This window comes from Solea solea, chromosome 1, assembly GCF_958295425.1.
Source record: "Solea solea chromosome 1, fSolSol10.1, whole genome shotgun sequence".
Taxonomy (NCBI): Eukaryota; Metazoa; Chordata; class Actinopteri; order Pleuronectiformes; family Soleidae; genus Solea; species Solea solea.
In genome coordinates this window covers 3,218,303-3,231,524 of record NC_081134.1, presented here as the reverse complement: position 1 = coordinate 3,231,524, position 13,222 = coordinate 3,218,303, and the positions used below count along the sequence as shown (strand labels likewise).

At 41.2% G+C, this 13,222-nt stretch overlaps 1 protein-coding gene across 3 annotated transcripts in view; it reads left to right on the top strand.

The window, feature by feature from the left end:
• zeb1a (zinc finger E-box binding homeobox 1a) overlaps nt 1-12,948 on the top strand; it is a 56,765-nt gene extending 43,817 nt beyond the window's left edge. For all 3 annotated transcript variants that reach the window (XM_058629302.1, XM_058629320.1, XM_058629311.1), the window contains exons 3-8: nt 3,034-3,186; nt 3,364-3,566; nt 5,259-5,376; nt 5,746-7,505; nt 8,244-8,418; nt 9,588-12,948. In XM_058629302.1, the coding sequence (XP_058485285.1) occupies nt 3,034-3,186; nt 3,364-3,566; nt 5,259-5,376; nt 5,746-7,505; nt 8,244-8,418; nt 9,588-10,243 (3,065 nt within the window). In that variant the 3' untranslated portion in view covers nt 10,244-12,948. The remainder of the gene's footprint in view (nt 1-3,033; nt 3,187-3,363; nt 3,567-5,258; nt 5,377-5,745; nt 7,506-8,243; nt 8,419-9,587) is intronic.
• Nucleotides 12,949-13,222: the final 274 nt, after the last annotated feature.

Here is a 13,222-nt window from a genome sequence, read left to right as displayed (position 1 = left end):
TGTTTTTAATCTCAACCCTTTCACCAGCTTTTCCTGTGGATGCACCCACTTGTATGAAGGGCTGTGCATCTTCAGTGGCCTCACAATTCAATGACCCCCCCCCCCCCCCCCGACTCTCTGTGTTAACGCACACACTTTCCTCCTCAATCAGTACAAGCAGATAAATATCAACTCAATATGAATTTAAACATTTAATGTGGACTTATTAAAGTGGAGGAAAAAGCAGGAGCAGGTGATTGAAAACAACTGCCCTCCATTAATGAAAAGATTGTCGTGCTTCAGCGTAATAGGTCACTGACGACGTCACACGCGTGGTTTACACTAATGAATCTGAGCTGCAAATATCATGAACATGCCGTTATTGGACATATGGAGGAAATACACAGCCTCATGTCAGGGTTGTGTGGTTAGTTTCACCGTTATTTAAAATGACTGATCACGAAAAGGAAGTGTAGAAGGTTGTCGTTTTTGTTATTGCAAAAGCACCATTTTCCTTGAACCCTTAAACCATGATTGCAGTTTTCAAATTTATTCACTGATTCAACCTTCTTGACACTTTTTTTTTTTTTTAATTAAAAGATCAGTTTTCAAGTATTTCAAATATTGTGTGGACCAAAGCTACACCCACATTATTTTGTTGAAATAGATTCAGCTTCCGAGTGTTTCAGTCTGGACTGACACAGAGAACTTTGAAAACTTGTTGTTTCTTTCTGGTTCTTTCTTTCTTAAACTAAGCTTCTTTACACCTGCACGTGTGTTGTCAGATGTGTTGTTGAGGATGCAGATTACTTCTGATACGGAGCTGAAACGCCCGTCTGGATATGGATTTTTTTTTTTTTTTAACCTGAAAGCAGCATTTTTAAATGAAAACGTAATGTGGACATAGCTCTATTTTGAGAAAAGGGGAAGTATTGAAAAAAGAAAATAAGAGCAGGCTGAAAGAGTGGAAAAAGGTGCGACTGAGCCAAAAAGAAATGTAGAGATGTTGAGAACGGTGAAGAGGCTCCAAGAAGAAAAAGAGGTGCGAGAAAGGAGAGAAAAAAAAGAAAAGCATGAGAGGTAGATGAGTGTGTCTCTGAGGGGATAGAGATATTTGGACAACTTTTGGATGAGATCATGGGAAGCAAAGATCCTTGCCTTAAAAATGAGCCTCTGCCTGGGCCCGCCCCTGACTCCACCCCTCTTTTATGACTGTGTGTGAGCAAGATCTGCAACTGCAGCACCACACACACACACACACACACACACACAGAGTGACTCACAGCTGCACCTGTCAAGGTTTAAGTAGGAAAAGGCGTGGCCTTTGGCACAGGTCCCGACTGATCTCCATGGAAACGCGAGGTCACATTTTCACATCGTGTGCACACAGAAAGCAAATTTACTCCTCTGACCTGGTTTCTTCACCATTGTTGATTAATTTATGACATTAATGATTAAATATATGGCTGAGCGAGAAAGACAATGAAGACATAATAATAAAAGAACATGCTGTGTGACGACAGCCGCGACGATTCTGCAGCCTCTGTTGCTTCCGTTTTAATCTTAACTTGTATTTTTTCTTTTTTAAAGTCCCCTGAAGTGCTGAGTCACCAAAGCGTGGTTTTAATATGCGCATAAAGCTTTTATGCGCTGCTATTTTCTGTTTCTCTGAGCCTAAAACCTGAAAGATTTATCAGAGTTGAGCTCTCCAATTACACTGTAATCCTGTAAGTGATCGTGGATGCACGTATTGAATACGAAACGGGCGGAGAATGCATCAGTCTGTAGCTCCATGACAGAAACTTATTTTTCAAAATAAGGTTTGTGATCTTAAGTTGACATTTGTACCACAGACTGATGGCTTCGACCTTTCTGGCTGTCACTTTTTTCTAACAGTGATTTTAAGTCTATATAAATCTTAGTTTATTCAAACAGGCCCACTGATATTAAATTGTTAAAAAAGGTATAAAATGTAATAAAATAGAAACGCAGGTTATAGAACGGACATACTTGTTGAAGTCATCTTGTTAAATCCATGTATAATATTGTACAGCACCTTACTCCGACACAAAGCCTGTGTTTATGTTTAGGTTTATGAGCGTATACATTCCTGTCTGTACTGCTACGTGTCTCTTACCTGAGGTAAAGTTCAACAGAGACGTGTGTTTGGTTTTAATGAGGACGTGTTGGACTGAGGACAAAGTGTGTCAGTCCTGGAGCCATTTTCCTCTGACGTGCCTCATTAAAAATCAAGCCAGTTACTTCATTCACTCTCTGTGAGACTGTTTGGATTCAGGAAGACTAACTGTCTCTTTCAAAGTAAACAGTCTGTGCCAGGTGAACTCCAAACGCTGGTTTCATTTCTCATGCAGTGCAGTTGCACAGTAATATCCATTTTATTGGAATATTTCCTGTTTTTGAACGATTTTGCAAACATTAACACAGACGCTGCTCCATCATTCATTAACAAAGCACTGTGTTCTACCACAGGTGGGGGCGGAGTTTGATCTCCACTATCAATAAGTGTACAATTAAGAGTAATTGTGAACGATTTGGTATTTTTCCCCCCAAAAACAATATTTACTTCTCTACAAGTGTTGCATTTTTTGGGAATAAGTATTTTATCCTTTTAAAGAAACTTTGGAAAAGTAGATTGTTCAAAGATGCCAAGTTCTCTTGAAAACAGAGCATTAAGAATCACAGTAGCACCATCTAGTGGTGTAAAATCAGAGTTAAGCCTCAAGAGGGTGATATTACAGTGGTATCTGTTTATCAAAAAAGGGGTTTGATTAGTTGTGGGAATGTGTGCATGATTCTCGTATTTTAAGGTGAATTATTGGGGTCTTTCCTCTGTACCTTTTGTTTCTACTCCTGTTTTACATGTTTTAAAAATCACTTGACTCCTTGACAAAATGTAGTGACAGAACGTTGCAACATCCAGGGTAAGAAAGGATGGATAACTTTATTTCTTTAGAGACATTTCCTTTCTAAGACGGACTCGACCCCATCACTCTGACGCCACACTGACTAAACTCTGCACATGTCTGATTTCAGTGAAAGAGGAGTGTGTGTCCGAAGAGGAGAAGGAGGTCGTGAAGGATGCACTCGTGGAGGAGATTCTCCAGCAGGGAGACACAGCCGTCATCTACCCTGAGGCCCCCGAGGACGAGCAAAGTCCAGTAGAGCCGGGAGGAGCCGATGAAAACGGTAAAACCCAACACATAGTAGTACCAACTGCTGACTTGAGTAATGGATTATGTCAATAATATCAAAGTCAGAAAGATGCTTTGAAAATCTTTTTGACTTTGAAAATTTCAGAGGCTGTGTATGAAACCTGAAGCCCAGAGTTCTTAAATACTCATCCCATGTTTTTCACCTTTTCAGGCACACCGGACTCCTTCTCCCAGTTGCACACGTGTCCCTACTGCTCTCGGGGCTACAAGCGCAACGCCTCGCTGAAGGAGCACATCAGGTATCGTCACGAGACCAGCGACAGCAACTACAGCTGCTTGCACTGCAGCTACACCTTTACCTACCGCTCGCAGCTGGAGAGGCACATGAGCCACCACAGAGGCAACCGGGATCAGGTAACATCACATTGTGGGGCATCAGTTCTGTCAATGTGCGGATGGGTATAGAAGCTGCAACTCACGATTATTTCCATCATCCAATTAATTAAAACGTTGATTGGTGGAACTTGGAAATGATGTTCTCACATGTCTTGTTTTGTTTTTAAGTTTTAATGATTCCTTTGAGCAAGGAAACCAGAAAATATTCACATTTAAGAAGCGGATTAAAAAAAAAAAGAAGCTAAAGATTATTTACTTGTTTTAATTATTAGCAGAAAGTAATGAAAACAGGGAAACTGACCTGGTGGGGGTGATTGGTATAGTGAAATATCATAATATTTTGCATGGCGATATTATATTGCTTTTGGGACACTAAGCATTTTTTTAAGCATATTGTTTTTATAACTGATGTTACAAACATTATTAGCGTCAAAAAATATATATATTTACATTTCAGTTCACTAGATGGTGTCAGGTGCTCACTATCACTAGAGCTGTTGTGGAGTATATCACTGTATAATTTGGCAAATACTCAGTATTTTATAATATCGTGGTCATATCGCACCATGACTTAAATATCGTGTCTCTGGAGATTCCCACCCCTACGCTGTAGTATACTTAAGTTTGTTAAAGCATTTCCCCATCACATCTACTCTATGAACTCCTTAAGGTTGTTCTGTTTTGTGGCTGTTTTAGCTTTGATTAAATTCTAATTTGACGACTTTGATACCTTTTTAGGTGCACCAGGTAATATTATTTAATATTAAATTAGTATGTTCTTTGATCATTCAGTTGTCCTTGAGGTCAAAGCTTTACTCACCTTAGTTATTTGATACACTTTAATGTGCTTTGGTAGGGGAAAAAAATACCTTCGATCCTTTGAAAACCACGGTTCTTTAAACGAGTAGTATGTGGAAACTTCTCATCGCGTCTTTTTAAAGTTTATACGCGTTTGTGTCCAGTAAAACCATCAGAGTTTCTTCTTCGCCGCTCCGCAGCAGCCCTCGTGCGCTGTCCTGTCACTGCTCTGTTTACAGCGACGAAGAAGAAAGGTGATTTCCGGTTTACCTTAGCGTTAGCGCGAACGTGCTAACCTGGTTAGCCAACTGGTGACTTGTCACGCGTGAGTGTCCTCATGTGAAATAAAACTACCTCCGCGGTGTTTATCGTGTACACGGCAGACCGTGAAAGAAACAAACACAGGTATTTGATTTGAACAGACTGTGGCTACACGTTAACCATGATATTGGATGAAACTTCTATTGATTCTGACATTTATTTAACCTGGAAGTTGTTGCATTGTTGTTTTATAATGTGACCGTGAACAACACAGACAACATGTGTTGTATTTATCTATAAAGGGGCTGGTATTTTAAAAAGGAGTTGGTAGATTTATTTATTTAGCTACATTTATTCAATTTTAAAAGTTATTACATTGTTTTATACTGCAAGAGTTCTGTTTAACTCCAAATACTTTTGTATTTGTTTCAAAGGGTCCAATCGGAGCCAGGTTATACAACAATTGCAATTATGTACTTCCGTACATGGTTTATACATGCAGCTGATCAGATAAATATAAGTAAATATGTATTTTAAATGCACTCAGTATCAGCTGATACACTATGTTCAAGTTACAGTAAAGGGAAGAAATGGCATGGGAAGATCCGTAATAATTATGTTTGTCCTAATTGTTTTATTTATCTGTCTCAGCGTCACGTGTCCCAGTCAACAGGAGGGACAGGTGGAACTCGCAAGTTCAAGTGTACCGAATGTTCCAAGGCCTTCAAATACAAGCATCACCTGAAGGAGCATCTGCGCATTCACAGCGGTGAGATGATGTCATAGTACACACACATACTTTATGTATGAGCTGTTGTTAATACAGTCATTTATAGTTAACAGTTGGGCAAAGTCTGGTTTTGATCAGAAATTATGTCAAATTAAGGGACCAAGATTTTAGTCTGATTCATGTCAGCTTCTCTGACTCTCTCTACTTTAAGCACTTCTCATTGTCTCAAGTGCTTCTCACTTTAGCACTTCATGCTGTAAACACTTATTAAGTGTAACTGAGCTTAATGTAACATTGGCAAGAAAAAACTAAACATTTAAAAAGACATTATATATAAGAAAGTGCAAGATGTACAATGCAGTTGAAACCTCTCTTTTAACCGTAGTGTCTCTGTGTGCTCCCTTTTAGGTGAGAAACCGTATGAATGCTCAAACTGCAAGAAGCGATTCTCCCACTCAGGCTCCTACAGCTCCCACATCAGTAGTAAGAAGTGTGTGAGCGCAGCACACCCCAACGGCGTTGCTCGGACATCAATAAAGTCCCCTCCACCCACCACCCAGACCACACCTGTCGTAATAGCCCCAGCCCGCATGATCCTTAAAGAAAAGGGTGAGAGTAAACCCCTCCAGGAGCAGATCCCCGTGACCCAGATCAAATCTGAACCTGTGGAATACGCCTGCAAGCCCGTGATGGCTGCACCAGCAACGTCAGCTGGTACCAATGGCGTGGTGAATGGAGGGACTGCTCAGCCGGCCACAGCTACAAACCTGTCACAGGGCGTGGCTATGGTTGTGCCCACAGTGGGCCTGATGTCACCCATCAGCATCAATCTGAACGACCTGCAAAATGTGCTAAAGGTTGCAATGGACGGAAATGTGCTCAGGCAGGTGCTGGGTTCAGCCAATGGGGTGGTGACGCAGGGGAAGCAGGGAATCGTCGTCCAGCAACCACAGCAGCAGATCATCAGCCTGCCGGCCTTCGTGGATCACGACGGCACCACGAAAATCATCATAAACTACAGTATCGGCCCTGCAGCCGGCACCACAGCCACGACCCAGCCTACACCGCTCATTGTCAAAAACAATTGTGCTATAACTCCCACTGTGACTAGCACTGCTGTCGCCCCCTCCCCCACCGACACAGACAAACCCTCAACCCCAGAGGTGGCTGACCTCAGTATTGTTAAGGAAGAGCCAGAATCACTGCTCATCACAAATGAGACAGAGGCAGCCACACGGACAAAAATGGAAACTGTTGACACTTCTTACCCAGCTCACTTGCCAAAAGCCAACAGCACCAGTTCATGTTTACTATGTGACGAGTGTCCCGACCACCTGGAAGCGGTGCACCTCCTCCAGCATCGTAAAGCAGCCAATGGGGAGGCTGTTGACTCTGCTGCCCTGGACCCGTCATTTGCTGCTTTGCTAAGTGACGCAGGAGTGACGCTGGAGGAGCCGCCGGTGGAAGACATCGTCTCACTCCTTAAGAACTATTTTGCCTCAAACGCCAACCCTAGTGCGAAAGACCTGATGGAAATCTCAGAGTCTGTTAGTATTCCCGTGGACGTGGTCAGGAAGTGGTTTGCCAAGATGAACTCTGGAAAAAAAGTATTCAAAAGCTGCAGTACACAGCTTTCCAAAACCACAAAATTCAACTCAAAAGACACTTTGAATCAGAGCGGAGAGGAAAAGGACACCAAACGAGAAACATCAGAATCCAGGAGCACTTCTCCTTCAGACTCTACATCACTAAGCCTCAATAATGGGGAACTCATTATTAAAAGCGAGCCAGAAGACCCAGAGGCCCCAGACTCCCAGGCAGAGCCTCTGGACCTCTCTCTTCCTAAACACATTGCAGCTGCATTGAAAGCCAAGATTGCCCCACTTCCTGCCAAACAGCAGGATCAGCCTCTGAACCTGGCTCGTCTGAACGATGAGCAGCTTGGGAGTCGAACAATCTACGTCACCGCACCTCAGACTGGAAACCCAGTCAACATCGTCACAGCCGCACAGCTGCCCACGTTACTGTCGGTTGCCGGTCAGGGCTCGATGGGTTGTCTCAGCTCCTCAACGAAGCGAACCATCCTCATCCCGCAGCTCACCTACACCTACGCCACTACAGCCAGCAACGCCTCTGGAGCACAGACCGTCGTCCTCAACGGCCATAAGGTTAATATGTCTTCAAACTATGTTTCCTCTGTGGCCCGAAAGCTTTAGTGAAACGAGTATACACTTACACAAACACACTTAATGGGTTGTGTATTCATTTCCTGCCCTTCTAAACGTTACACACAAGATCTTAACAAACTAATTTCTCTCCTACAAGAAAAACCTGTCAGGTGACAATTGTGGTTACATTTAGAAATAAGACAGAAAGTTATGTCACGTTTGTTCCTTGTAATTTCTACTTTTATGCCCCTATAAAACAACGTGACATCAATCCACTCCACCAAGTGTTCAGGCTTATGTCACATCATTCATGTTTTTTTGGTTAAGTGAGTCATTTTTAAGTCATAGTTAATATTTTTTTTAATGAAGTACTTTAGGCCCATAATAAAATATGATCCAAAATATAAAAAAAATGACATCATAGATGGTGCTTTAAGTGACTTGATGCAGGTGAAGCAGACCAAAGTAAATGCACACTGGACTCGAGGTCAGTATTGCATCAGCAGATGAGGGTTGGACTTGGTTCCAAAGGTCGAATTACTGGACACATTTAAACTTCTGGATTCTGGCAATTGGTTAAATGTTCCCATGAAACCCAAAGTAAACCCTGCCCTACCTCCTGAGCCTGAGCTTGTTTTTCAACCTGGCCTCATTCTCACCAAGTTCTTAGTGCCCAGTAATGTTCTTAGTGCTCACTTGACTTGACATTAAATGATTTCTTTTGGCGTCTTCTCACAGGAGGAAACAGTTTTGGAAAGCAGCTCGGACATGTTGTCCACAGTGGAGGAGCAGGGCGATGCACCCATGATCATAAGGAGGCGGCGGATGGACAACGGAGTTTACCCCTGTGACCTATGCTCCAAGGTCTTCCAGAAGGCCAGCTCCCTGATCAGGCACAAATACGAACACACAGGTGAGCAATGACATGGAAAGTTCACCACACACACATTCTCTGCAAATCTCCACATGCTGACCTAACAGCAAAGGACTTACTTGAAACCAGTTTATTAAGTTCTGCAGGTTTTCCCTCTTTTTTTTTTTATTATCCTCTTGTTTTGCTTAGTCATGGTTCTCAAACTGGGGTACGTGTTCCACCAGTGGTACGCTAGCTTCCTCTGGTGGTAATTGGAGGAAAATCAGAAACACTGTTATACTGTATATATAATATACCAGGGTGTGTAGGAAATTAAATAATTTGAGTCACCTTATCTCTCGCTCCATATTAATCTAACTTCACTATACCAGTGTGTGTGAAGGAGGATGATGAGAGAAAATTATCTTGTTGGGAATAAATGTGCCTCCTGTGAAAAGTCTGTAGCTGACTTTGCTCGACCTCTTTACACCACTGTATTTTAACATGGGGATGATGGTGTTACTGCGAGAGTGTTTTCTTGGTATAAAACGTTTGAGAACCACTGCTCTCGAGGCATCTTTATTTAATATGCTGTGATTTTACATGACAAAATTTGATGTGTTATACTTGATGGCATTGCAGTTACATGCAGTCTACACTACTGTGCACAGGTGTAGTTATAGTCACCATTTAAAGTTTTTATGACAGACTAAATAGTTTATGATAATAACTGGGTCAGCAGAGTTGCTCTAATATGTTAATAATCTTGTCATTTCACAGACATTAAAAAGTAAAGTTTCACGATTGGATTTTATTTGTGTCAAAACAGATGAAGGTAACGGCAACATTATGCTAACTTATGCAAACAGGTGTACTGTGACTCAAAACCACAGTTTTAAGGCATAAATGCTTCTTGTCCAAGAAAAGAAAACACAGAAAGTTACGTTCTGCAGCCTTAACTAGTCAATTTAAGTGGTGGCTTTTTAATGCAATAGTCATAAATCCATTAATTCATAAGGACAATGACAACAAAAAGGTAATTTCAGGGTCTTACTCAGGGTCAACAGCACCCCTCCCCCTCTGCTGCTGCTGCAGGAAACATTTGGTGAAGACTTTGAAATACTGACTGTACATTCGTACACATTTTAGAATGTCATTGTACTTTTTTTCCGACACAGCTGAAACCTGTGAAGTGTCCTCCGCTCACTTTATTGTCATTGCACCTGCAGGAAAACGGCCTCACGAGTGCTCCATCTGCAACAAGGCCTTCAAACACAAACACCACCTGATCGAACACTCGAGGCTGCACTCCGGCGAGAAGCCGTACAAGTGCGACAAGTGCGGGAAGCGTTTCTCTCACTCCGGCTCGTACTCGCAGCACATGAACCACCGCTACTCTTACTGCAAGAAAGAAGGACTCGACCTGGACTCCAGCTCCGAGTCGAGGCTGCACCGGGCCGGCGGCAGGCCGAAGTCGAACAGAGGGACCACGACCCCGCACTCCCAACTGGACTCAGACGAGAGGGAGAGCGAGGAAGAGGACGGAGACGGAGACGACGAGGCCATGTGCATGGACGACATCCGCGTCGTCCAGGTGGACGACGGCGAGTGCGAGATCTACGAGGGCAACTTTTACGACGAAGACGACGACGAGGACGAGATGATGGAAGAGGGAGAGGAAGAGGGTAGCGTTGAAAAGATGAAGGAGTTTGCGTGCGACGTGGTGGAGGTCGAGCTGGGGGAAGACCACATGGAAGGGGACGGGGAGAACCAGGCAGTGGCGGCCGCGAAGGAAATAGACAGTGTAGCAAATACGGACAAAAGCATGAGGAAGGAGGGATTCAACATCGAGCACGCAGAGGAAGTCATGACAGATTCCGATTAAAAATGGAAGGAGAATCTCTTTGGGACAGTTTTGAATGTGTTGATCACTGAAATCGAGTTAATTAAGACAAAACCGCATCTTGCCATCAGAAAAAAGAAAATGGCGGTTGCCTGATGTAACGGTCCACCACTGTGTACAAAATCCCAGGTGTGCCTGAACTTGAAAAACAAACAGTGACTTTTTCTTTTTCCTTGTGAAAATTAACTATCAGTATTAAAAATTGTTTATAAAAGTACAGATTTTAAAGCAAAACTCACCCATCACCTTGTTAGACTTGTTACTGAGACATCCCAGGTTGTTTTGTCTGTCTGTCTGTTTGTTTGTTTTTATCTGGTCAGTGTTACTAATCTTGTTGTTCTTGTTTGAAACATTTAAACCTGTAAAGATGAGAAAGATTTCTATACCTTTTTATTGCCAATGAAGTTTCCTAAATCAGTATTTTATTGAGTTCTACGAACAAAAACCTCTGCACTACAGTATTCCTGGTTTACCTATGGATACATGCCTCATGCATCGTACACCCTTCAGTGTTTTTATACATGTACACTAGCGAGCAACATGTCGTCCGTGTTAGTGTTATTAGTCTTTGCCAGCTCGCATCATTTTTGTTTTTCAGTTTGACTGTTAGCCTTAAGGTAAACAAAGTATTCTTGGGGAGGGTCGAGGGTGGGATGGGGAGTCTGGGAGGAGACGGTGGCTTCCTACGCCGTAACCAAATTTGTCCTATCAGGGAACGTAGAGTCACAACCTTAAAAGCCAGCAACCAGGCACCTGTGTTTTTGCAACGTGGCGCAGTCCAAACAGGCGTCGAGTGGCTCCAAAAGCACTCGGAGCAGTTGTTTTAGCGAGCTTCTCCACATTCTTGGTTTCAGTGTTATTAGATTAGCTCATGTATGTGACATCGTCATACTAATTGTGAAGGAACGGGGCTCTTTCCTGCTCCGACCCCAATGCCTCCAGCCTTATGCAAGACCTGTGTGCTGTTAAAAGTGCCATTGAACAGTGTTATCGTTTCTAATTCTTCTTCTTCTTCTTCTTCTTCACACACGTAGCCAGTATTATTCCGTTTATTCTGTTACTGAAGCAAGACCCATATTGACTAATGTTTGCCGACTTGCACAGAACAGCAGCTTTAGGTTGTAGAAGGTGAAAAAAAGAAAAATGTTCCTGTGAAATAAATGTTTTTATTTAATTTTTTTTTTTTGGTTTTGGGGAGGCCTTGAACACCATGTGAACCACGCCCAAGAGTTGGGAAACTATTTTATGGCGGCACGTAAGTTCTTCCATTTTTAAATCCTTGTTACCAGTGAAGCTGTTATTTCTCCTCCATAACCAGCTTGTAGTTTTATTGACAAATGTGAGGATTAAATGCACATTATAATCACCTCCAAACACCTCATTTCATATTCACTTCACAGTGACTTCAAGAGGGAAACAGTCACGAAACATCCAATTTTAATCACATAACTTTGACAGCTAATCGCGGCCTTAACTTTTAGCTGTCATATATCTATTAGAAACGATACTTAAACCAATTAATGCATGCGTTATATTTTATTTGAAGTCGTAACAGTATATAAGTTTCATTTTAAAAGTTCTGACTCAGTTGACAGTGGATGTAAAAAAAAATCATAATCACCAGTTTCCCAACCATAAGTTCTTAAAAATGGATACAAACGCTGTTGTGTTGATACACATTGAGATCATTGACAGTTATAACACCAAGTTTGATCAGGAGCAAAGAAAGAAAGTCAAAATTACAATCGCAAAACACGAGTAAAGTGATTTTTATTTTTGGTCAGACGTGCACTTTGTTTTTAGGAGGGGAGAATTAAAAAAAAAAAAAAAAAAAAAAGTGGTCACAAGCTGTCCTGCACTTCAGGAAACAAACATTAGTGAATGTGGTTTCAGTTGTTTTCAGTTGGATTTATGAAACAGTGTTAATAGTTTGTTGTGTTTTCTTTTTTCCCCGTCAATGGCAGTATTAGAACCCTTTTCACAGATTAGAAAAACAACACCAGAACCTGTTTAGTTTTTAGCAGACTTTTATATTTATGTGTCTTATTTTTATATTTTCTTTTAAGGTTATTTATTACACATGGTAGTGTACATTACTGTAGTATGGATTGATACAATAATATATTTTAGTATGAAAAATAATCTCACAAACAAACAAACATACAAAAATAATTAATAAACAAATCCCAAAATGTGGTTCTGGGAGCTGAAGTTTGTTTTTATCAAAAATGTATTAAAAAAAGAGAAAATGTAATTTAAAAAAAACAAAAAACATGTATTCTGTAAACATGACTTCTGTTTTAAGCTAAAATGAAAAAAGTAATGAATTGAGAAATAGAAAAGTGTTACATGTGCATCCGCTCTTTGCGTCGTTATGAAGCTACTGAATTCTGTGATTTTAAAAGCATGAGTCATCGATGTTTTAATGAAGGATCTTGCTATGAAGACGATGTTCCACACTTCCTTTTTTGTTATTGTTGTTATTATTACGTAGAAGCCAAATTTGGATTAACCCGCCACCATGTTTTTTTGTTCTGTGCCAACTCGCTCCATCGTACTGTCGAAGGCTCTGCCCTCTACATGCCCTCTACATGCCCTTTGTAAATCCACTGTCTTTTGTATCGTTTTTACTTTAGTTTTTGCTCCATTTTTATGACTCCCCATCACAATAAAATATAAGACAAGCATTTCTGACTCACTTTGTTTTCACTTAAAACCTCTGGAGTTCCGAGGGACTTTCAGTGCCATTACGTTCTTTTATCGCCAAGCCATTTTATCTGTGTTGAATGAATATAGCTCAAATTTGACAGAGGATAAGCATTTTTGGAAAAATTTAGAACTTAATATTAAATATTTTTACAGCAGTTTTTGGGAAGGGAACATATTAGTCAATTTTTTAATAAAAATAAAACATCAAAATAAATGTTTTCTCATCTCAGGGCCTTCTAATAATTAAAATTT